The sequence below is a fragment of the Onychomys torridus genome, chromosome 4, assembly GCF_903995425.1.
Source record: "Onychomys torridus chromosome 4, mOncTor1.1, whole genome shotgun sequence".
In the NCBI taxonomy this organism is placed as follows: domain Eukaryota; kingdom Metazoa; phylum Chordata; class Mammalia; order Rodentia; family Cricetidae; genus Onychomys; species Onychomys torridus.
The window spans coordinates 53,198,457-53,222,831 of record NC_050446.1 but is presented as its reverse complement, the minus strand read 5'-3'; the positions used below and the strand labels follow the sequence as shown (position 1 = coordinate 53,222,831).

The 24,375-nt window shown below is 41.6% G+C and overlaps 1 protein-coding gene across 1 annotated transcript in view; it reads left to right on the top strand.

Moving 5' to 3' along the window:
- Pde11a (phosphodiesterase 11A) overlaps positions 1 to 24,375 on the top strand; it is a 352,151-nt gene that overhangs the window by 179,661 nt on the left and 148,115 nt on the right. The window contains exons 7-9 of the mRNA XM_036186349.1: positions 12,988 to 13,063; positions 15,663 to 15,730; positions 16,635 to 16,727. Coding sequence (XP_036042242.1) covers positions 12,988 to 13,063; positions 15,663 to 15,730; positions 16,635 to 16,727 — 237 coding nt within the window. The remainder of the gene's footprint in view (positions 1 to 12,987; positions 13,064 to 15,662; positions 15,731 to 16,634; positions 16,728 to 24,375) is intronic.

Here is a 24,375-nt window from a genome sequence, read left to right as displayed (position 1 = left end):
TATATTTTATCAGCTGTTATATATCTTCTCTTAGGGGAAGTGTGTCTATGTTTGCTTCTAAAGATGTTGACAGGGATGCTGTTATGGGTAGCCCACCAGGGATGACCACTCAGACACAGTTTATAGACAATCGAAAGTCTTTATTCCACCAGGCTGGGACTACACTCAATTATTTAGGTACCTAGGTGTAGTCTCTAATCTCCAGAGCACAGGGTTTCTGAGGGCAGAAACTACGCCCTGACATTTTGCTCAGCAGCTGCAGGGAAGCTTCACAGAAGCAAGCAAGCAGTTTAACAGAAGTCAAGATAAGCGGTTAGCTGAAGGGGGTTTCATACCAACAGGCAGTTTAGCAGAAGCTAAGATACTTAGTTAGCTAAGACATCTTGACCTTTGGTTTCTAGAATAGAGTTGAATAGTTTTCCATGGAATTCTCCATCAAGATTAAATTCTGATTAAACTTGACATGGCCGCAGCAAGAACCATCTTGCCCTCTCACAATGCTACATATACTGACTTTCTGCTGCTACATAACAAATGAACTCCCACTCTCCATCATGCAGCTCCTGGTGATCTGGGAATGGCATCTCTAGGCTCTCTGCTCAGGGTCTCCCAAGGCTAAAGTCAAGGTGCTAGCCAGATAACATTGACATTAGAATGTTGATCAAATTGTTGGCAGAATGGAGTTCCTTGCCTGCTAGAGTAAATCTCTATTCACTTACTGGCAGTGGTCAAGGATGTCCATGGGCTCTTAAGGGGTTGCCTTAGGTCTTGAAGGTGACCCTCTCAGATCACTCCCCAAAGGAAGAGCTCATTCCAAACAGTTGAAATTGAAGCTAATATAATGTCAAGAGGGACTTCAGGATGATTATCCCACTGGCTTTGCCAAGGAAGCAACTGCCATCTATTCACGACCCTCTCCTCATTAGAGGGGAAAGAAGTATCCAAGATGGGTACAAAGCTTGGGGAGAAGGCGGTATCAGGAAGGTGTTTTAGAAGCTGTACAGAATGAACCATACAAAATTCCCATCCCATAAAGCAACTTTTATGTCCTGGTAAGGAATAAATACAAGGCACAAAGAAGTTCTTATGGAGCAATACATATATATGGGTATCTAGAAATTGTTATATAATGAATACCTCAGATGTAACATGTACAAAACAGCTTATAATCTCCTTCCCCCATATCTGTGTCTTTTTCTGTTTCTCTATTTCTATTAAGGTAATTCAGTTCTTCCTAATGCTTACATGAGGGATTTCACAGGCGTGATGCTGCCTTTCACTCCTGTTATACAACTGATTCATAAAGAGGTCTAACTGGTCCCATCTATCAAATTTACTCAGAAAATGACCACCTCTCACCACTCAGCTATAATGATGGTTCAAGCTACCATTATCTGCAAGTGAGTTTGTAGCCGTAGCCTGCTGAGCTGACTCTGCCTCCATCTTCTCTCTAAACTCTGTGCTTTAGTCCCCTCACAGTAGCCAGCCACTTTTACACTGTGATTCATATCACAGCTTTTCAAAGCCTCCTTATTCTATGAGAGAAAAAGCCAAATGCCATTAATTTAGAGGTCTGTAATGCCCTGCATGATCTGGTGTACCACTGTCTACCCCTAGTCCTTACAAATGCTGTTCTAGCTATACTAGTGGCCTTGTTCCTAGAACATGCCACTCACACATCCACTTTATGGCCTTTACACTGTTGTTTCCTTAGATGACACTTCTAATATCCCTTTCCCTTCTTACCTTGTTATATTTTCCAAATAATCTTAGCACTTTCTAGTATATAATTTGCTTTTGCACTTTTTATCTTTATGGTGTTAACTTTTCCTGAGGAGACATGCACAGGTATCTACCCCATAGAGAGTGCCAATCGCAAACCAAAGACATGATTCTAACCAAGTCTAGCTGGGTGAAAGGGTGAGTTTATTCTGTTACCTATATAGGAGCACGGGCAATACCACTGAAGAAGAGCGTCCCCTCACTCCAGCTTATATACTCTTGTGGACAGAAGGGCCCTCAAGTATCTTGTGGGTCATCTCATGAGTCACCTTATACGTTATTCATGGGCCCCTCCTATGCCCTTCACAAGAGTCAATTTCATGTGGGTGATTGTAACTGCTGCGATTTCAAAATGGAGAAGCCATGGCATGCCTAGAGGCCAGCATTCTCTCAGTGATGGCCTATCACTAGAATGTAAGCTCTATGAAGGTGAGAAATCTTTTCAGTTTTGTTCACAGATGTACCCATAACTAGAATAGTGCTTGGTGCATTATGGACATTGTCATTGGTATTGTTCAGTACTGTATGTTATTTATGAGCCTATTACTTGCTGATGTGTGAACAATGACATGTTTTCAAGAGAAGGTAAGGACAGTAGTATTCCTAACTGTTAACCACTGTCATTTCCAGAGATGATAAATTAGAGCTTTTGGGCTTATTGCTTCCATATTTTCATGTGTTTGTATCATTTTCATGATCACGTAAAATTATAAAGTTTCTTTTTAAGGTTTAGAATCTTTATGATTTAAATGACTTAAATTTTACCAAGGTATTGAGAACCTTCTGAAAATTATTAAAAAAAAAATTCAAGGATTTTAAAATGTGAGTAGAAGTAAATGAACTTATTTAGATGGTTTGTTTTTCCTTGTTTCTCTTGCTATGGAGTGTTTTGGAGTTTGATTCTGGGATCTTTGTTTAATACTGTCCTAACAGCATATGCATAAACTATCTTGATGGTCTGTCTTGAATATCTGCCTCACTATTTTAACTTTACTTTTGTTAGGCATAGAGCTTCTGAATTCAACTCTTCTGATTGGCTGCCCTCTAGAACATCATTTGTGATGACTTTTGTCCTTTTCACACTAGATTAAAAAAAGACACTGACATAAAGACACTAACAGAACACCAGTCAGTACTTAATCTAATGGTTCACATTTTACTGCTTATTTTAGTATTTTCTTCCAGTTGAAGAGTTATAGGAAGTTTCCAGAGCTATCCAATCTGCAGTTTGTTTTCTGCCTGCAGTAAGAATGAATGATAGACCCAACGTTTAAATAGGAAGGGCTCTTTAAGTAATGGGAAGAGCAGAAAATAACTAGAAATAACTAAGGTGGGCTTTATGCAGAAACTGGCTTGGCAGTCTCTGTGTTTATAAATCCAGGGGTGGCAGAATCCCACCATCACTCAGATGCCCTCTGCCATGATAGACACTGAGTTACAGAGATAATACTAAGACCTGTGACCCTGTTCTGACCCTAAGCCTCCCTCTTCCATCCTATGCAATTTTTCTCTGTGAAGTCCTGATTTTTAAAAGCCTGATATAGACAACTCAAAAGTACTTGCCCTTGTAATGTAGCACTTAAGGATAATGGGGCCCCAGACTCCAAGGTCCTCTGCCTGAGCATTAGAGCCCATTTTGGCTGTCAGACCATCACAGAGGAGCACTTCTGAGTGCCTGCTGGCAGGACGACACATTCTCTGTTCTCTGGGACACCTTCTGCTCTATCAGTTATGCTTCCGGTAAAAACGAAAATGCAAAGCTGAAACCGTTAAGGAATAAACTCTGTGGATCTGCATGCATGTCCATGCTTCTGGCTCTCCTCTGCCAGCCACTCACACTACAGGCTATTTCAGATCTTTTCTCAAAAGTGGGGTTTGGTAGGGAAGATTGGATAGTGGACCCAGGAATTCCTGATAATAAGGAGGAGGCATGGGGAGTCTAGGAGAACATGAATTACTAAGACAGCAAGATATAAAATGGTAGGATTAAATTAAGACAAACCTGAGTAGGGAAAGAAAACACATTGCTGATTAAGGTGTAGCAACACACACACCATTACCGATCCCTTTTACACTTCCTCTGTCTGCCTTAAGGAGGTTGGAAAATACGACAGGTCTGTTTTGAAGGATCCAGGAGCTAAGCCGTCAACAATATTTAATTGGGTCTGTTAGCAGGAACAGTCCCATCAGGACAGGTGTAGGCAAACCTCTAAGTAGGTAGATTTTTAATTGGCTAGTATTGGGCACCCTGACAGAGTGTATTTATTTGAACTATAACCTGTTAGGGAGGCTGCTCCATCTCACATAGCCTAAGTCGAAGGAGTCTAATGGTGTGAATTTTATATCAGGATAATTAGGTAGGAAGCCCTGGAACAACAAGGCATACTTTCACAAGCATTTCTTTTGGTGTTAATACTATCTGCATTGTAGAAATGTTCTACATACATTAAAACGTTCACACATATATTCTCATAAAACAAATTATAAACAAGAAAAAGCACAAAGGAAAAGAGAATCAATTGTTATGTCAAATTCTGAATATATTTAGTCGGGTTCTCTAGAGCAGTGGCTCCCAACCTTCCTAATGCTGGGACCCTTCAATACAGTTCCTCATGCTATGATGACCCCCAACCATAAAATTATGCCACTACTACTTCATAACTGTAATTTTACTTACTGTTATGAATCATAATGAAATATCTGATATGCAGCATATCTGATATGCCACCCCCAGAGGGGTCATGGCCCACAGATTGAGAACCACACTGCTCTAGAGAAACAGAAAAGAAACATTTCTTTATTATATATATATATATATATATATATATATATATATATATATATATATATATATATATTTTATTAAGTGAGCTTTAAAACAATGATAGCCATGTTTTATACCTGAGATGAGCTGCCTCAAGGATCAGAGTAGTCCCAAAATAGCTGTCTCTCTCTGGGGGGACCCATAGTTACTCAGTCCACAAGGCAGAATACCTCAGTATTCCCAGTCTGGCCCTGGAAACCTGGAAAATTTCTGGGGAGTCTGTGCTCCGAATTCCACTCTGAAAGCTTGGAAATGCTGATTCTACTGTAAGTGAAGGAATCAATCAGCAACAGCTGGAGTAAATCAGCTCAGGGGCAAGAGGGAAGCTAAGCTAGCAAAAAGCAAGATAAGCTTCCTTATGAAATATTATTTTTTAATCTGGGCTTCTACCTGAAGGTGCTGCCCATAATTGGGACAAATCAAATCAAGACAATTCTTCAGGTGAATCTCCCTATTCATGTGCTTCTAATTTGTGTGAAGTTGGCATTAATAGCAAGTTTCCATTTTGGTATGCAGGAGACAGAGATGATGATGTTGAGGAGGCATGAGGAGTTTGGGGTGACTTGCTTGGAGTCATTCAGTCAACATCTGTTTTTTGTTTGTTTCATTTCGTGATATAATCTGGAGATTTGTTGTCAGTTAATTTGTTATCAGATATTAGTTCAGAGCTTCCCATTATGAAGACAAAATACACAAGACAATCAACTTAATAGGAGATGAGTTTTATTATAGTTTACACTTTCAATCCATAATTGCTTGGTCCCATTGTTTGGGCCTGTGTGATACTAGCATGTGATAGAGAAGGCTGGTTCACTTCACGGTAGCCATCATAGAGACGGGAAGGGCTGGAGTCCCAATATCTCTTTGAAGGCCATACCTTCCAAATACCTAGCCTCCTCCCATTGAACGCCATCTTCAAAGGACCCAACACCTGTCAATAAGTAAGAGCCTACACCTTCAGCCTTTGGAAGTCATTTCAGATTTAAGCTATAACACAAATGGTTAGGAATTATTCTTTCTTCTATGATGTGTTATTCTTCTTTCTCCTGGCTTGCGATGCACTGTTTGACAGTCCTGTGCATCTGTAAATAAGTGTCACTTTCCTGCTCCTTCAGCTCCCACAGAGGATGAAATGGGCTCTTAGGCCTTCCTGTCCCATGTGTTCCATCAAGTAACCTAGACTAGGACAACTTTCCATAAACAATATTTTACTACTAACAGCAGTGAGAGAAATGTCTTAATGACCTTCAATCAGAAACTTGACTCTCTTCACACTCTGATACCTGCCCTCCTTTCTTGGCTGTCCTTTTCTCTCTCCTTGTAGGAATCATCAAAAACAATAATCACCACCACCAGCATCACCAACACACACACACACACACACACACACACACACACACACACACACACACACACACACACATTTACTAGTCTCTTAGCTTGGGAGAACCTCTTTCCTCAGCCACTGTGAGAAATTTCAAGACCCAACCTTCTCTGTTGTCTCATGGCTCCTCCAGTGTTCAGCAGATTAAAGACTCCGGGTCCACACAGTACAAGTTTCTTGATGTGACCTTCCTCTGCTACACTGGACTTCTATTCCAGATCCCACCCCTTCATCCCTGCACAATCTCTGCCTACTTGCTGCTGAATTGAACAGGCCTCTTTCAGTTCTGATCCCACTTGATCACTCTGTGCTTTTGACACCATTGCTCCCGTGTTGGTCCTGTTTTGAACAACTTTTTTTCCTCATGTGCAAGTAATTTATAGTCCCTATCTAAAATTTAGGAACTGGAATCGGTCATTTTTAAACTCCCAGAGGGAAGCAATTCGGAGAGAATCATTGTGATTATAGCTTTTGAAGGATTTGTCAATGCATACACATGTTTGCACATCCATCAATACCTGCACAATTATCACTTAATATAGGAAATGGTTTCCATGTCCAGGTATATTCTATAGCATGACTTTAATCAGATGCATAACATTCCATTGTATGGATGTGCTATGATTTAATTAACTGACTTCTGAATATTCACGTCATGTTTGATATATCATTGTGATAAATAATGCTGTGGTTCATACGCTTACATGGAAGTTTTGTGCATAGTTTTGACAGTTACCATAAGACACATGGCATTATGCAAGCAATCAACAAGCCAGAGGTTATTTGTACTCTGTTACGCTCCAGATACACATTAATGAATCAATTTCTAGAAAGACTGTAGCAATGCATTTTCTTTTAGAAAGATCGTAGGCTCAGGAGTCCTGCCCCGTTCCCGTCCCTTCGAGCCAGAAGTAGCGAGTCCTCGTAGCCTCACTCCTTCAAGTCTTCATTATTTAGGTTTTTGGACTGGTTCTGCCTTGATGATTTTATCCTTGCCAAGCTCCTGTGCTCTTTTGTCATCCCAGTTCCAGGGTCATCAACTTGAACACCCATCGTTCCCCTCGGACTTTCCCAGGTTCCCCACTTTTACTCAGTCCAGTCACCTCCATGTTCTCATCCTGATGGATCGGGGAGCTCACATACCCAGAATAAAGAAATATTTGTGGTGACTACACTGCTTTAAAAGCGATTGGGTACAGACAAATTCCTTTTTCTGGCAAGCAGCCTAGGTAAGGTTTGTTTTTCTCACCCCTGGACTCCAGAGCTCTCCAGTCTCACTCAGTGTTCCTTCTCTATTGCACTCTGTGATGTGAGACATCCCTCAGCTACCTAGGATTTATGGAAGAGATTAGATAAGGGTTTCAGTTGTCCCAGAACGGGGGAGACAAGCATACCTAATGTTCTGTACTGGCTCAGACTGCCATTGTCCGTCCAGTACTGTGTGACCCTTCCTTGTCCAACGTGGGCCCAGCCATTCTAGAGTAGCTGGGGCTACTAGCCCATAGGTTATTCCCAGGAAGCCTCCCTCAGCCTGACTGCCTCTTCTTCCTGCTTGCTGGCATTGTCTTAATTCTGATGCTATCCTTAGGGAGAGGGAGAAAGCCATTCTGTTCTTTCGAAAGATAACTGTGATGGATGTGTTTGTTATTATCTGGCCTCCTGTGAACCAGGCTCTTCCATCCAAGGTAGTTAATCTTTCTAAGCCTTATCTGATCAGGGCAGATGATAACAGCACCTACCTCATTGGGTTATTTTAAAAGTATATAAAATAATTCACGGGAAGGTGCTGAAGGGAGTGTGACACACTGTGAACAGCCAATAAATGTTATCTTCATCACCATCCTCCAAGATTTGTTTTCAAAGGATCTAAAGCCATTCCTGATTTCTCTGTAGTCTTTTTGGAGCTTTTTCAAATACTGTGCTCCGAACATTGTCTACTTGTCTACTTGGACACATATCTCATCTTTACTTCTGTCTTTAGTAGACTGAGTTCTTAAAGGATAATGACTGAGTTCATTTTTATATCCCCAATACTCTGCAATGTACAGAGGAGGCATTAATAAATATCTGTGGGAAGGTACACTGGATGAATGATTTGTGCTTATATTTTTGTTTCGGTCTGTTTATTTTGCATCTGGAATACTTTTTTAAATTTCTAAATAACTTCAACAACTTAAAGATTGTAATATAATTGTAGTATCCCCCCTTCCTCCCCACCTAAACTTCCCATATATACCCACTGTATAAACTAAAGGTTTTGGCACCAGATGTATAAACTGACAACATGACCGCTCCATGGTATGGTTAAGAGGAAATTTTTATTGTAAATATGAGGGAGAGTACAGCTAGAGGCATCTGGAAGACTCGGAGCAGGGAGCGAAAGTAGACAGAACAAGGCCAGCAGACTGGACTGGGCCAGGAGAGGAGAAAGAGAGAGTGGGAAAGTGGGAGAGGAAGACAAAGAGAGAAGAGCACTGAGAGAGTGGAACAAGAAGAAAGCAGCGTGGCAGAAATAACAGGGTTATAAGGACAATGAGAAACTGGGCGCTGGGAAGTCCGTGAGCTGGAGAAATGTGGGGAGAGAAAGGCCAGGGTGCCAGCACAGACTCTGAAATGTGTGATAGGTGAGCCTCCAGGCCAGCATGAACTTTGGTGTGCTAATAGGCACCACAGATAGCCTTTTGTCCCTTCTGCCAGTGGTAGGGAAATGACTCCTTTGACAGAGAGGGAACTGGTTTTGTAAGTGCCTGAGGAGTGCTGGCTTTTGACTAAGCAGCAGAATTTGGACCTGACATCACCCTTCAAATTTATGGCTGCTTTTTTTTTTAATTGTTGTTGGTGGTGGTGATGGTGGTGTGCAAACATGTTTCTAAATACTAAATACTAAATACACCCTGCTCAGTCTGTATGGTGTGACTTGTACGTGTGTTTTCAGGGCTGACCCTCTGGTAATAGATAATCAATTGTTCTGCCTGTCCCTCTCCACTCTCAACATTCCTTAGTGGTCTACAGTTATTTGTCTAGGGTTGAGGCCCCCTAAGCTTACCCTTCCACATTAGCACGTTTATTGGTATTGTCCTTGTTCAGATCATGTTTAGGCTAGGATTCTTAAAAACCTATCTATGTTCTGTATTAAACTAAAGGAGAGAATCACATGGCCTAACATCATATGATTAAAAAGGTAAAAGAAGTAAAGACTAAGATGACACAATGGTGTGACTAGAAACTCCCAAACAATATACAAATGGCATATTAAAATTAATAACTGATATAGGAAGATTTATGGATACAAATTTGTTATGTAAAATTCAATTCTACTTTGACATACTGTTAGACTCACCAACCAAAAATAAGACCACTACCACAGTTTAAAGCCCAATTTGAAGCAAGGTTGAATTAAATACTGGCCAGGTATATGGGCTCTGGGCAGGTCCATACCCAGGTTCCTGGGAAATGGCCCAGAATCACAGTTTGCAGCAGCTTAAGAAAGAAAACTCATAATTCATTGCATTTCCCATCATCAGGGGCAAGCATACATCCTCATGTATTTCCTGCCTGTGACCCTCCTGTCCACATGTGACCAAGCACATCTGGTGCAGATAGGTCAAACAAACTTGTTTAGGGGAGTGAAAACATGTGGCTCGATATCTTCCATAAACAATAGCCTCCAGTATTTCAGGAACAATCTGTTCTTGGGCAAGGGGCTTGTAGATCAGAGGCATTTTTGTTTCATGGTCTCTTAAGCATAGTAATTAAAACTTAAAATGTAACTTTGGCTTTCATAGTACCAATGACAGCTGGGCCCCTGTATTTGTGGACTCTGTGTCTGTGAATTTAAACAGTTGCAGATTGAAAATATCAAAACATTGCGTCTTGAGCTAAGGATGGTAGAACATCCCAGCTTTCAGAAGGCTAGAACAGTAGGACCTCAAGTTTGAAACCAGCCTGGACTATATCGTAAGATCCTGCTCAAAAACAATAACAGAATCAAAATGCATCTGTACTGAACATAAACAGAGTTTTCCACACCATTACTCTCTAAACAGTTCCTCCCATAGCAGCCATTCACATAATATTGCATTGCATTCGATATGGTGAGTAGCCTAGAGATGAGATTGTAGTATACAGGAATGTGTATACATTGTATGCAGATATGGTACCATCTTATGTAAGAGATTTGAATATTCATATATTTTTATTTCCCTGAAGACCCTGGAAATTATCCCCCATAGATGCCAAAGGAAAACTATAAAGCATTAGAAAATAAAATAACAGCACCACTCATAATAACTTGAACTTTTGAAATGCTGAGGCATGATTGTAACAAATTCTGTGTAAGACTTCTACATATAAAACTTTGCTGAAAGAAATTTGAAAATCTCTAAGTAAATTGAAGAATGTTTACTGATCAAAAGGCTCAACTCTGGGGAGCTGGAGACATGGCTTAACAATAAAGACTCAAGTAGAAAACTGGAGTTTGGTTCCTAGCACTTACATCAGATGGCTCATAACGGCCTACAAATGCAGCTCTAAGAGATCACAGGCCCTCTCTTGGCCTCTGTGGGCACCTGCAACTCACATATGGACATATGCTCATAGACAGACCAGCAGACACAAATATAAACACAATTAAAAATAATATGAGCCTTTTTTTAAAGGTCTCAACTCTATCAAGACAAGTTTTCTCCAAGGTAGCTGATAATTCAGAACCTCTCCCCAAATATCAGCAGTGTGCTCAGCACATACATAATTCATTAATCCTGAAATTTGTATGGAACTGGTAGATACTGAAGAAATGTAAGGTATGATGACTTATTTGAGGCAGAGGGTTGAAAGAGTTATTTAGATCAACAGAGAAAGAGTGGAGAGTCCAGAAGCAGATCCAAGCAGACACAGACACTTGGCTAATGAAAATGATGGTACCACACACTGAAGGAGATATTTTCCCCCTCAAAATGGTGTTGTCCTGTTTGAAAGTTTCAACACATGGTTCGCATTTCATGCAAAAATTAGACTCTAAGTTAAAATCAAAGCAACAAAGTCTATGAAGAAAATTGGAGACAGTCTCCATGAGCAAGGAGTGGGAAAAGATTTCTCCAACAAGATACTAAAGTGTCTTAACCATAAATTAAAACCTGCAATATTAAGCAATACTGTATTATGGACCTCTAACTCAAAAGCTCAGGAGGAGGAAGACTTTTAAGTCAGACAGCCCAGTGGAAAAAACACCTCTGAAGAGATATTTTATGAAAGAGAAGATGGGTGTAGACAACGCAAGAAAGCGACGCAACTTCACTGTCCATCAGTAGGGAACCCAGGTGATGTGTAGTCTGAATGGGGATGCTTTGGAAAATACAAAGGCATTGATAATTACACCAGAAAAACAGACAAGCCAAGGTAAATGGTTCTCCTGGTTATCTGAGACGGTCCAAGTATTTCACCACCAGAATCAACCACACAGCTCCTGGAATTGTTAAAACTAGAACAAAACAAGGCAAACAAAACCCAGACAGTACTGAACGGTGACTGTGTAAAGCAACTGAACGTTCACGCACTTGTTAGTTGGCTAATAAACAACAGCAACAACACTTTGGGAGGCCTTTTGGATGTATCCACAACTTTGACATGCCTGCAGTCCAGCCATTCTATTGTAGTGATGGACACAATGAATTCATTCATGTGTACGTGTGTAAAGCATGTACAAGAATATTCCTAAGTACATTACTTGTGATTAAGCTGGAAGGAAAGAAGTCAGTGTTCCACAAGCATGGAATGAATTAGCAATGTGACATTCAGACAGGGGAGCACAGTGCCATTGTGTAACAGCCAAAGTGAATAAACCATGGGAGTATAACATTCTGGAAAAGAAGCCAGCCACACAAGAGCATACATTTAGTGACTCACTTTCTATCAGTTTTAAATGAAGTATCCTAGTTTTGTTGGTAGAAATCCGGGCACTGGTTCAGGGGAGAGGAAGGGGCCGTGAAGTCACTATGACTTCTTATTTCTTGGTTGCATGCACTTCGTGAAAACTGGGCAGACCCTATGCTTATGAATTTTGCATCTTTCTACATACATATTCATTTTAAAACCAACATAGAAAATTATTTTTTCAAAAATATATCAAATATAAAATTAGCTTTGTAAATTAACTTCCAGGTTCAAAATTTTCAGTACATAGTTCTTAACTCTTAAAAATGTGTAGCTCGCCCTGGTGGTGGTGGTGCACGCCTTTAATCCCAGCACTCAGGGAGGCAGAGCCAGGCGGATCTCTGTGAGTTGGAGGCCAGCCTGGTCTAGAGTGAGATCCAGGACAGGAACAAATAACTACACGGAGAAACCCTGTCTCAGAAAACCAAAACTAAAAACAAACAAAAAAAATTATTCATTAAGAGTTAAGAGCTACACATATTTTTTGTTTTGTTTTGAGACAGGGTTTCTCTGTGTAGCTTTGCGCCTTTCCTGGAACTCAGTTTGTAGTCCAGGCTGGCCTTGAACTCACAGAGACCTGCCTGGCTCTGCCTCCCAAGTGCTGGGATTAAAGGCGTGTGCCACCACCACCCAGTTCTCTTAATAAATATTTAAGATATCTTTTCATCATTGCTCTCTTATTTTTCTGGCTATAATGGTAGGATGACAGGCTGGCCTTTCTCACTGGACCAAAAGCCCATTTCTCTGTGGTTGTAGGGATTGGGGTAATCAGGTCGGTTTGCTATCCTATCTGATTTATTTGACAAATTCTGTTTGAATTTGATTTTCTTATGCTGCTATTGTGACATAATAAAGGAAAGGGAGTGTTTTTATCAAAAGATGAGATGAGATGGATGCCATGGCACTCTGTTATAGAAGGCTAAGGGGAGAAGACCGTGAGTTCAAGGGTAGGCTGGATAGCAGTGTCAGATCTTGTCTCAAAAAATGTTCGAGTACAGTATACAGAAATAACTTTTCAACAGGTGGTTGATTTTTAATGATAATTAACTTCTTTTTTCTATCCTAGGCTGACCAGATATCTGGTTTTCACATAAGATCTGTTCTCTGTGTCCCTATTTGGAACAGCAACCACCAAATAATTGGTAAGGTATCACCCACATGGTCCTAACCTCTTTGTGAAACAACAGACACTGTTCTTTAACACAGAAAACAGGTCCATATATTTTTATGTGTTCCCCACTGTGTGTGTGTGTGTGTGTGTGTGTGTGTGTGTGTGTGTGTGTTGCCTTTGACCTCTGGCTAGCGCTGTGTCTCCATGCTTTTACACAATTCCATAGGCACAGATTACTAATGAGTGGGCATCAGTTAGAACAAGAACCAGTATGTATTAAGCTCAAAGCACTAGTCAATTCTGAGGTTGGGAGGGGTCTTAGAAGCCTACCGATTGAACATTATTTTACAGTGCAGACGTTGAAGAACAGAGATGGAAGTCGGGAGAGAAAAAGGGAGTGTGAGAGAGAGAGAGAGAGAGAGAGAGAGAGAGAGAGAGAGAGAGAGAACAGTTTCAAAGTTACAGTGAGTAAAGGGATCAAGATTAAACTTGAGGAGTCCTAACTTTGCCGTGATGTCTGTGTCCATGCCTGAGCTTCCACATACCACAGTGTGGGTGAGAAGGTGCTGGACACATCTGGACACATATCTTTGCTGGCATGTCTCTGAACAGACACTTTCCCCACAATAATACAGGAAAGTGTAGGCAAAGGCAGCTTCCAGTGTTTTTCTCCCCACCTCCCATTTCCCTTAACCTCAAAAAGCAGTCGGAACCTGGCACAGTGGCTCATACCTGATATCCAAGACTTTGGGATTAAAGGCAGGAAGAAGTCAGGGTTGACCTCACCTACACAGTGAGTTCAAGGCCATCCTGGGACTATAGGAGACCCTGCCTCAAAAAACCAAAACCCAAACCAATAAAACTAAACAACTCAGTCAAGAAAATAGCAGAGTCGGTGCAGAAGCCCAAGCGAAGAAAGAGTTCATGGTTAAGTTTAGCAATCTTAAAGGAGAAAGGCTTACTTATAACTATGAAAACACAATGAAATGTGACCTTTTTCTCCTAAGAGACATAAGGTGATGGATGTATTTGGTGCATAACACATAATCTTGCTTCTCTCTACTACACCCTAAGATTACTGGCTAAGCTCAAAGCTATTTCTATGTAGCCAATGACTTAGTGCCCTGTGAGTGTCATCAAGACCTGATTTTTTAAAAATTTTATTTATTTATTTTGAGACAGAGCCTTATGTGTCCCTGACTAGGACAAAATCTATATGTAGCTAAGAATGGCCTGTAACTTTTGGTCTTCTTGGCTTCTGAGTGCTGAAATTACAGGTGTGCATTACCACACCACACTGTGGTACTTCTTGCTTACTAGGCAAACACTGTACAACTGAGTTACACCTGCAACCCACATCCTACATTCTTAAAGGATTCCCCCCCCCCCAGTAACTGCTTAACTTGCACAATTGTATTAGTATGTTATTAAGTATAAAGATTATTCTAGGCTCTGACTATAAAGGAGTATTAACTTATATCATATATAAAGCTTTAAATATATCTATATTTAAGAGAGAAAAAATGTCCTTAGGAAACAATTATGTATTGATTGAATGCAACCTCACGTACAGTCCTACATTTCAATCCTAATGATAAACATCTGCTTATTACTTCAAAGTTCAGGCTGTGGTTTTCCTGCTATATGCTAAAAACTTTTCATTTAGTTACATGTTATGGAGAATTCAGTGAGTTAGCTCACCAGTGGGAAATTAAGCACTTTTAAAAATACAGGCTCACTTTAGAATCATAGCTATTATTTTCTTTCTTTCTTTTTTTTAAAGACATGGTTTCTCTGTGTGATAACCCTGGTCTTCCTGGAACTCTCTTTGTAGGCTGGGCTGTCCTCAAACTCACAGAGATCCTCCTGCCTCTGCCTCCTGAGTGCTGGGATTAAAGATGTGAGCCACCACCACCCGGTGAATTATAGCTATTTTTAATTTACTTATTTCTACTAAATGGGGATACAGTCTAGTGGCTTTCAGGATTGAGTTTCTCAGTTAGACAGTTGTACTTTGGAAGTCATATACCAACACACCTGGTGTAATGCTGGGAATGTGTTTGAAAAGAGAAAGCCCCCATTAACTGAGTCCATTAGAGGTGTGTGAGTCACTGATAGCAGGTAACAGAACTAATTTTGCTTTGATCTGTGTGTGTCCCATAATATCATGTTGTGTGTCTTGAGTGTGCACAATGAAAATTTAAAACTTATTTCATATTTTTATAATCCTCTGAGATGATTTGCATTTTAATTCTGTTTGTGTAGACGGGGAATTTCATCACTAAAACAGTTCATGTACTCATGGTCACACAGCTGACATTTTGAACTAAGGTGATCTAAATCCAGAGCCTATGTTCTTAATCACTATGCTATACTGCCCCTCCCATACACCAATGTGGGGGGGGGGAGGATAGAATTATGTATTTTATAGACAGATAAATAGATTCCATGATATATGTAAAACTGTGTGCATATATTTGAATATACTTGCCAACTCTATCACACCTTCAGGGTGTAGGCGTTGAAAATGAGTGTGTTAAGCTATTCACAGAATTAGCTATGGCATACTCTGCCACAGTGACACACTGCCAGTACTGGCAATGACTACTGTCCCCACCTTCCCTCACTAGGGGTCGCTCAAGTGCTGAACAGACTCGACGGGAAACCTTTCGACGATGCAGACCAGAGGCTTTTTGAGGTGAGCAATCAGCTTGTAAGCCAAGGGCCAGAACTGAGTCGCCAACAGTTTTCCTGCCCACATTTGTTAGGATAAACATTAATCATTTTAATATAGTTAAATGGTGTGCCAGAAAAGAGGAAGATTTGAAGACTATATAAATGCACAGGCAAGATTTGATTGTGTTTTCACTCACTGGATTAATCAGTAACCTTTGATCATTCTATCTTAGTCTTATTGCAGAATTAAATTACCTCCATTTCTGTCTGATATTACCATCCTTGTCTTGTTCAAACATGTGCAGTCATGAGATCCCTAGCCAGCCCTGCTAGGTATATGTCACCTGTGTTACTTTAGTTCACAAGGCTCTGTTCCCTTGTGTCTCCAGCAGAAGAGGTTAACTTTAATGTGCTTCCTCGCGGTCTGTACCAGAATCTACCCACCAAAAAAGTATATTGTTATTCTTTCTCATCACATCTTTTTTTCAGTAGCTGGTTTCAAGTCAGTCTCGTTGCCCTTAGCTCTTACCTCATGGCTTCTCTTCCTTGGTTTCTTGGCCAAAACATTTTATAGCCTTGCTATTGAAAGGGGTTGCTTCTGGTTAAATAAAATAGAATAATTAAAATCAGTCTACTGCCCAAATAAATTAAGACCACATTTAAACACATTGTATGCTTTCAAATGTGTGAAGTTATTTCTTCACAGTATCATTAAAGTAATGATTTTTTCCTCATGTGCAATGTGAGCCATAAAGTTCTTACATGACAATAGTAATTAAGAATTTTAATGTACTTTTCCCCGAGGCCCACCTCTGAGCACAATAAAATTATATTTTCCGAACTGTCTCTAGTGACCTCCTGTTTTCATATTAGATTTTGGCTGTGAGTTATTCCAGTTTCTAATTAACAGGCTTTCTGTGTCATAGGCTTTTGTCATCTTCTGTGGCCTTGGTATCAACAACACAATTATGTACGATCAAGTAAAGAAGTCCTGGGCCAAGCAGTCTGTGGCTCTTGATGTAAGTACAGTATTATGTCAGCATGCTCTGCTGAGAGGCCTTGACTTTATGAAGTGAAAATTTGTCCTATTCATGGGTCTTAATCTTTAACTCTTAAAGACTCTCCTCACTGCGTCTTAATTCTTTTATGGTCTTGGGTTCAATTGGAGACCAAGTGGAGACCCTCTCTTGGAAACTACACAGTGCACCCTGTAGTATCAGGGAGTTTTTTGATTCCTGGGAGCCTATTCATATACATCCTACCATTAGATATAGATTTTTATCCTTGATTTATTAAAAAGAGATAAGTCAAAATAATTTGTCACTGTTATAATCCCAACACTTAGGGGGCAGAGGCAAGAGGATGAGTTGGAGGGCAGCCTGGTCTACATAGCCAGACCCTATTTCCAACAAGCAAGCAAAAACAATTGTTGGAACTTAAAATAGATAATGAACTCGAATAGATGTGTTTGTGTATGTGCGTGTGAGTGTGTGTGTGTTTCTGCCAATGCACAACCTTTCTTATCACACAAGGGAAATCTGACACTGAAGACATGTAGCCCAGATCTTCTCCTTCCATGCATTCATGTATAACACACACTTCCTAATAAGAATTGCATTCTGATCCTTGCATGTCTGCCCAGACCCACGAAGTTCTAAAGAACAATTCCCCTCTCCTGTGAATCTTGGAGGCTTATTTTGACACAAGACCTATTTTTCCCCAGCATCTTCTCTATAGATGGTACCAAAGACTTTGTTTTTATCTAAGAAAATCTTGGGAAATAGGGGAGATAAAATATCAGTGCCAAAATATCAGTGATATAACAGAATGATAGAATTAATGTGCACTCTTCCAAATGTTCTCGATACCAAGCTATGTGCTGGGAGAAAGAAAAAACACAGAGGACATTTGTGGTGCTTGCATACTTAAAAGATACAAAATTATTGCTATTTAATTGGTCTGTGTTTTCTCTCTTCCCATTTCAACCATGAATTTTGAAATCACAGAGTTTCATGATTGATTTTCAGTTCCTGGCAGGATCCTTAGCACAAAGGAAAGATTTGCGGAATAGTTCTTAGGTGAAGGGATGGGGAAGGGAAGATGGCGGACAGAAAACAATGAGGTCAGGGGTTTGGGCTAGTTCTCCTGAGAAAGAATTCCTTTGTTCCTATGACACACGTTGATAGTGAGAGGAAAGACAGTACCTTGAACCAAAAGGTGAACTGAACACATATGGCCAGTGTGTAGGAATCAGTACTAACAAGACATGGTGGCACACGTCTTTAATCCCAGCACTCAGGAGGCAGAGCAGGAGGATGTCTGTGAGTTTGAGGCCAGCCTGGTCTACACGGTGAATTCCAAGTCATCCAAGGCTACATAGTGAGATTATGTTCCGGAAAGGAAGGAAGGGAGGGAGGAGAAGAAAGGGGAGAGATGGGGAGAAAGGGAGGGAGGGAGGGAGGGACAGAGGAAGGAAGGAAGGAAGGAAGGAAGGAAGGAAGGAAGGAAGGAAGGAAGGAAGGACAGACTACTAGTGAGCTAAGGAGATGGTTTCAATGGATAATGCACTAACCGTGTAAGCGAAAGAACTGGAGTGTGGAGCCCAGAACCCACAACTGGGTGGGTTGGCAGTTGCCCATATTCTACCCCTCAAGAAGCATAGATGGGGTCTCCCTTGGGCAACACTGCTGACTAGCCCAGTTGGAACTGGTGAGCACCATATTCAATAGCATTGGGCCTCCATGTGCATACAAGTACACACACACACACACACACACACACACACACACACACATCTACACTGCACACATGCAGCATGCATGCACAGCGCACACACTAATGCACAAAATCACTACTAGAGCGGGAAGGGCTGTGTGCCAACTGTTTTCCTATTGTGACTCAGGTGTGAGAATTAAGTGAGATAACACCTGTGAAGGTTTTAATGCGCCGTCAGTAACATCACACAACAGCAGTGATCACCATGCTCGTACATGTAGTGCTGTGTTTAGAGTACTGAGACGCAGTTGGAAGAAGGAACGTAGGGCATGAATATGAAACAGCAAACGTTGAGGGTGTTTCCTTAACTCTCACCAAACTCCGTCTGCAGTCACCACACCCATCACACACCAAAAACAAACAAGCCAGCCCAGCAAAGAACATTCCATATGAATGGTCCCCACCAGACCTCCTCCTGCTGTGGCATCATTAACGCAGAGAGAAAACATCCACGCATCCCTGCGTTCTCACTCTTCACCACCTCCTCACGCGTCTTCATCCCATGAAGTGACTAGAATGACCGGGTTGCAGCATGAAGGCCCAGTTGTCCCCAGATGAGAGAGTCTCATAGCTGTTGTCCCCCTCTGGCTTCCAGGCTAATCCCTAGCCACAGTCTCCGAATGTGAAGGCTTATTTGTGTTCCGAGGAAACATCTTCAGCCACCTTCTGTCCTTACACACAAATTATGACTGACAACTACCAACATTTCTGGCTCACCTCGGACTATGACAACGTCACCCTTTCACGAAGGTGACTTCTGTTGTTGACTTTTGTGCTGTGGGCTTGCTGCCATACCCGTCAAAGGCAGCATTCTCTACTCGATCTTGATATTGCCACTTTGGTGTTCCTCTGACCCTTAGCCAACCTTCATGTCACTGGGAGCCAAATCTTGGTGCTTGTGACTGGCTGGCCCCACCCTATGCCCTGGCTAGAAATTTATTGAAAGAGTGTTCTTGTCTTCAGCACTTACAAAGACAAAATATGATTTGTTGAGAGCGATTAACAAACTCGGCTGTGACATTTTCGGATACTATGATGTGTTAACTTGTGAGTGAAAGTACATTAAATTTATGTACTTATAAATATCATACATGAACATGAACAAATTTTTTGTAAATACTTTCATTAAAATGGACATGTATATTTATATTTTAAGAACCTTAGTTCTATAAAGGCTAGGAGCTACTTTATAATACTATAAATAGTCTAGCAAAATGTTAAACAGTAAAATAATAATAATAACCAAGACCCGGACAGCCAGCCAGAGGGACAGAACCAAGTGTAGGTCATCCTTAGTTTCAGTCCTTCCTGCCTCAGGCTCTGGGCTGCTGCCTCCTCATTTTCCACTACAGCCAAGGAAAGACTTCCCACTCAGTCGGGCCAGAATCTTCCCCCTTTTTCTGTTTTATTTTTCTCTGTGTAGCCCTGACTGTCCTGGAACTCACTTTGTACACCAGGCTGGCTTCAAACTCACAGAAATCCACCTGCCTCTGCCTCCTGAGTGCTAGGATTAAAGGCGTGTGCCACCATGCCCAGCTTTTTAAAAAAATGTTGTACTTATTTTTATTTTATGTGTATTGGTGTTTTGTCTGCATATATGTCTGTGTGAGGGGGTCGGGTCCCCTGCAACTCGAGTTATAGTTGTGAACTGCCATGTGGGTGTGGGAATTGAACCCAGGTCCTGTGGAAGAGCAGCCAGTGCTCTACTGCTGAGCCATCTCTCCAGCCCTTGAATCACTACATTTTTTACAAACCCCTCTTGGTATTGATTCTACTTGAATTTCCCCAAGAAGACAGTCTATGCAGTTCTTTTATTCCGTTGTCTCTGTGTTTCATCAGTAAAAACAGTGACAGGGAGGAAGCCATCCCTCAGCCCCAGGGTAGTAGCCGCCCTATAAACCTTTCTTTACTGGAAGGGAGCACTCATGGTTCTGGGCCTAGGGAGCTCATAGGAGCTTCTTTCCCCAGGAGTTCAGGAGACAGTACAGCTCTGTTCTGTCTTTTAAACATCCCTTCCTCCAAGGAAAAAAGTAAAATAAAATGCTCTGAAGTAAGTGTTTTCCTAGTCAATCCTTATCAGTGGTGTGGGCACTACCTCCAAAACACTCAGGGCCCCTGAAAGACTGACCTTTTCTCATTCTTTCCTCCTTTCCTTCCTTCCTTCCTTCCTTCCTTCCTTCCTTCCTTCCTTCCTTCCTTCCTTCCTTCCTCCCTCCCTCCCCTCCCTCCTTCTTTCTCTCCATCCCTCCTTCCTCCTCTCTTAACAGAATCATAGCTTTAACTTATTCCACCCTCCTCAAAAAGCAACTGATTTATGTGCATTTATTTAATGCCACCTACTTTTCTTATTGATTTAAAACATCATGTGAAATTATACAAAATCATATATATGTGTGTGTTTATATATTTAAATATATGTCTTTATATATTATGTTGTTCCGCTGATCTGGAAGAAAATCCTCCCAGACTTCATTGCTTTAAGGATACTTTGAATATCTGTCTTGCTCTGCACTAGCATCTTCTGCAGAAAGAGGCTGATGGCCTCAGCCAAGCCAAAAGCAGGAGAGGTGGAAGACAGCCATGTTTGTACATGTCTGGTTCTAATTTGGATTGAGTCATGATTCCATAGCTGTTGACCTCAGATATTCCACATAAGTTCTTCATTAATTCGTATGGTGAATGAGCCTGAGAAGTATCTTAACAGTTAAGTAAAATTACATAGGGACAGTGTAATTGACAGACTTGACCCTCTCTATCCATTGGCTCCAAATCTGAGGATTCACCGGTGGGTGAGAAAGATCTAAAAAATTATAACTGCGGTAAACACATGCAAACTTCTCCCCCTTGTCACTCTGTCCTGAATGACATAGAACCGTAACTGTCTACTGGCTTTTACGTTGTACCACTTAGGGTAACAACGTGGAGATGACTCAGCCTGTGTGAGGGCACATAGCTTATACACAAGTTCTGAGCCATTTTTGAGAAGGTACTAGAGTAGCTGAGGATTTGGTCTGAGGGAGAGGGCTGTGGCGGGAGCTGGCCTTGACAGAAGTTAGCTGTTTGTACTGAGCAGTGCGTTACTGTCTTCAGTCTCAGTTGAATTCTGTCTGCTTACCCTCAGACTATTGTAAGGCTGTGCTGGCTGCGGGCCATAACTCCTTGCCTGTTTGATCAGGCAGATCACGTCCTGCTTCAAGTTTGAGTTCCAAATAGATTGGCCTTTTCTTCATTCTTTGACTCAGGATCTGCAAGTTCCATCACTGTGCCCCCGGAACCTTGGCGGTGCATCCTAGCACCGCTCAAGGGCGCTGTCTCAGGGCACTTCTGCTCCTTCCAGGCACGCCCAGTGACTGCCACTATGTCACCATGCAGAAAGGCACGACCTGGAAATGACAACCTCACATCTAAGGGCGAAACAACCAGAGAAAGACTTGGCATAGAAGGGACTCTTCCCATTGCCACATGCTGGTAACTTCAGCTCATTTTCGTCACAATCCACCAAAGGTGACAGATAGAACTGTAAATACATAATAACTCTTGCTTTTCTGGACTTTAAAAATAGAGTGACTAATACAGTACCAAGATTTTGTTTAACAATTGAATTATCAATCCAATTATTTCAGTGACTGCTTTTGTGAATTTCTCATAATTTAGTTACAAATTCTATTGTTACAAATCCTTTTACCTAAATATGTAATACCAATGCTGCACAGCTCTTAGATGCTCTTAAAGCAGAAATGATGGAACAAAAAAGAAATTTACAGTCATTTTAACAAATTGAATTTTATGATCTTGATTTCCATTCTGTGCAAGCAGCCAAAAGCTGTGTTTCTTTAAGTTGCTATTTTCCCAGAGCGGGGTCCTGAGAACAAAGAGGAGACTTTACCTAAAGGTCAGAATGCAGAGAAAGTACAATAGGAATGTAGGTGTGGGAAATCAGGTCCTCATTTGGAACATCAAGAATTGTTCTTTGGGGTGTCCTTCATGGTTATTGCAAATGAAGCCTTACCTAATACTGATGAGACTATTTCCAGGAAGAATGGTCTGGGTGTTAAGGGATGCCTCATACAGTTTTATGATCAGACTAAGGAGAGGAAGGAGGGTCAAACAGAGTGAGAGAAAGGCGTATGCAATGAGGAGCCATATTTTCCCTCCCCAAAGCCTCTCCCATCCATTTCCTCTTTCCAATTTTCACAGCAACCATCCCACTTAAGGGCCTCATTACCCCTTGGCTGGGCAATTGCCAGCCCCTTCTACTTGTTCCTCCTAAAACACAGTTTAGATTGCATCACTCACCCACTCACAGACCTTAGATTACTCCCCTATTACCTATTAAAATACAATGTCCTGGCCTCTGGGGCCCCTGAAAATCTCACACCAAACTCCTCTCCTACCCTCGGCTCCCATTTCTCTTCTCAGAGAATTTCATGCTACTTACACACTCAAATTCTTCATCGTCTACAAATCAGCCACCTGCTTGCCTGCTCTCTGATCCTTAATGTCCCCTCCACTTTCATTATTCTCTGTTCCAATTACGCCTCCTCACTCAGAACTGTCGGTTATTTAGAGCTTGATTTAAATGTACTTTTGTCCAGTATTATGTATGTAAATGTTCTTTTGTTCAGTATTATGCCTGTGTATTTTCCTCTATCTGAACATGTATACCCTGAAGCATATGATCATGCTTTATCCCCCCCACGACACACACACACACACACACACACACACACACACACACACACACACACAAAGTATTTTCTATATAATTGGCACTCAGTAAAAATGTATTGAATAAGTGAATGCATTTGTGCTGCCTTCAACTGTGGCCTTCCAGAACACGGGTCCAAAAGGAGACAACTCTGACTCTTTAACACTGATGACAAAGGCAAGGGGGTCACTCTTAGTGGAAATCCTGGTGCCCACAGACTGGCAGAGCACCTCCTCTGTGTTGTCCACACCATGAGCAGAGTTGGCTTTGTGGGAGAAGGACGCGGGGACCGATAATGAAGACCTCTTTCCAGATGTTGTGTCCCATGGGATTCCTCCTCCTGTAAGTGAAGGAGCCAACCGGGCTTCCTGAAGCTAGGGGGAAGAGATGACTCTCCAGTGAGGAAAATTTCCTATGGTTGGATGATTGAAAGAGCTGGGGTGTGATTGGGCCCCACTTTCTTCTTTCTCGCACATTTCCCCTTTCTACTGAGCCAGTCTTCATCACCCCCGACAAAGCTCTTAGGTGTCACGCATCCTCTCCTCGTGATACTTTGAAGTAGCAGGTGTCTGTAAGCTGCCCTCCCTCCTGCAGTTAGCCTGTGGTCAAGAGAGTTCACAGTGAGCTTCTTCGCGTGTAGTTTCATCCTTCCTCCCCCACACAGGTCAAGGGCAAGGGAGAAATAGGGCAGAAACGCAGAGCCTTTGTGACAGCGTCGTTGTCCTCACCTGGCCACCGGCCCTCTGAGCCCACACCTGTATTCTCTGTTCATTGTGAGTTGTTTGCACAAACTCTCTAGGCAGCCCCATGGCCAGCCCTCTCCTGCTGATGGTTCCTGTCCTTGTAGGTTTGCCCCTCGTGACAGGGCCTGCTTTCAAGGGACCCACACACATCCTTCCCTCTCTGAGGCTCAGCTCATTCTCTAAGAGGTTGTCTGGGACATGGTCATTTTTCATTCCTTTATAATTGTGGCAAGAATAAGCATAACCTGGAATTGATTGTTCTAACCATTTGTAAGTGTGCAGTTCAATGGCACACAAAATGCTTCACGTTGTTGTACAGGCCTCCTCACCATCTGTCTCCCAACCCGAGACTACATCCACTGCACACTATTAATTCAGCTCCCTGTAGCCCATGGCAACCACCATTTCCCTTTGCCCAGGACTCTGACTATGCTAGGAAGC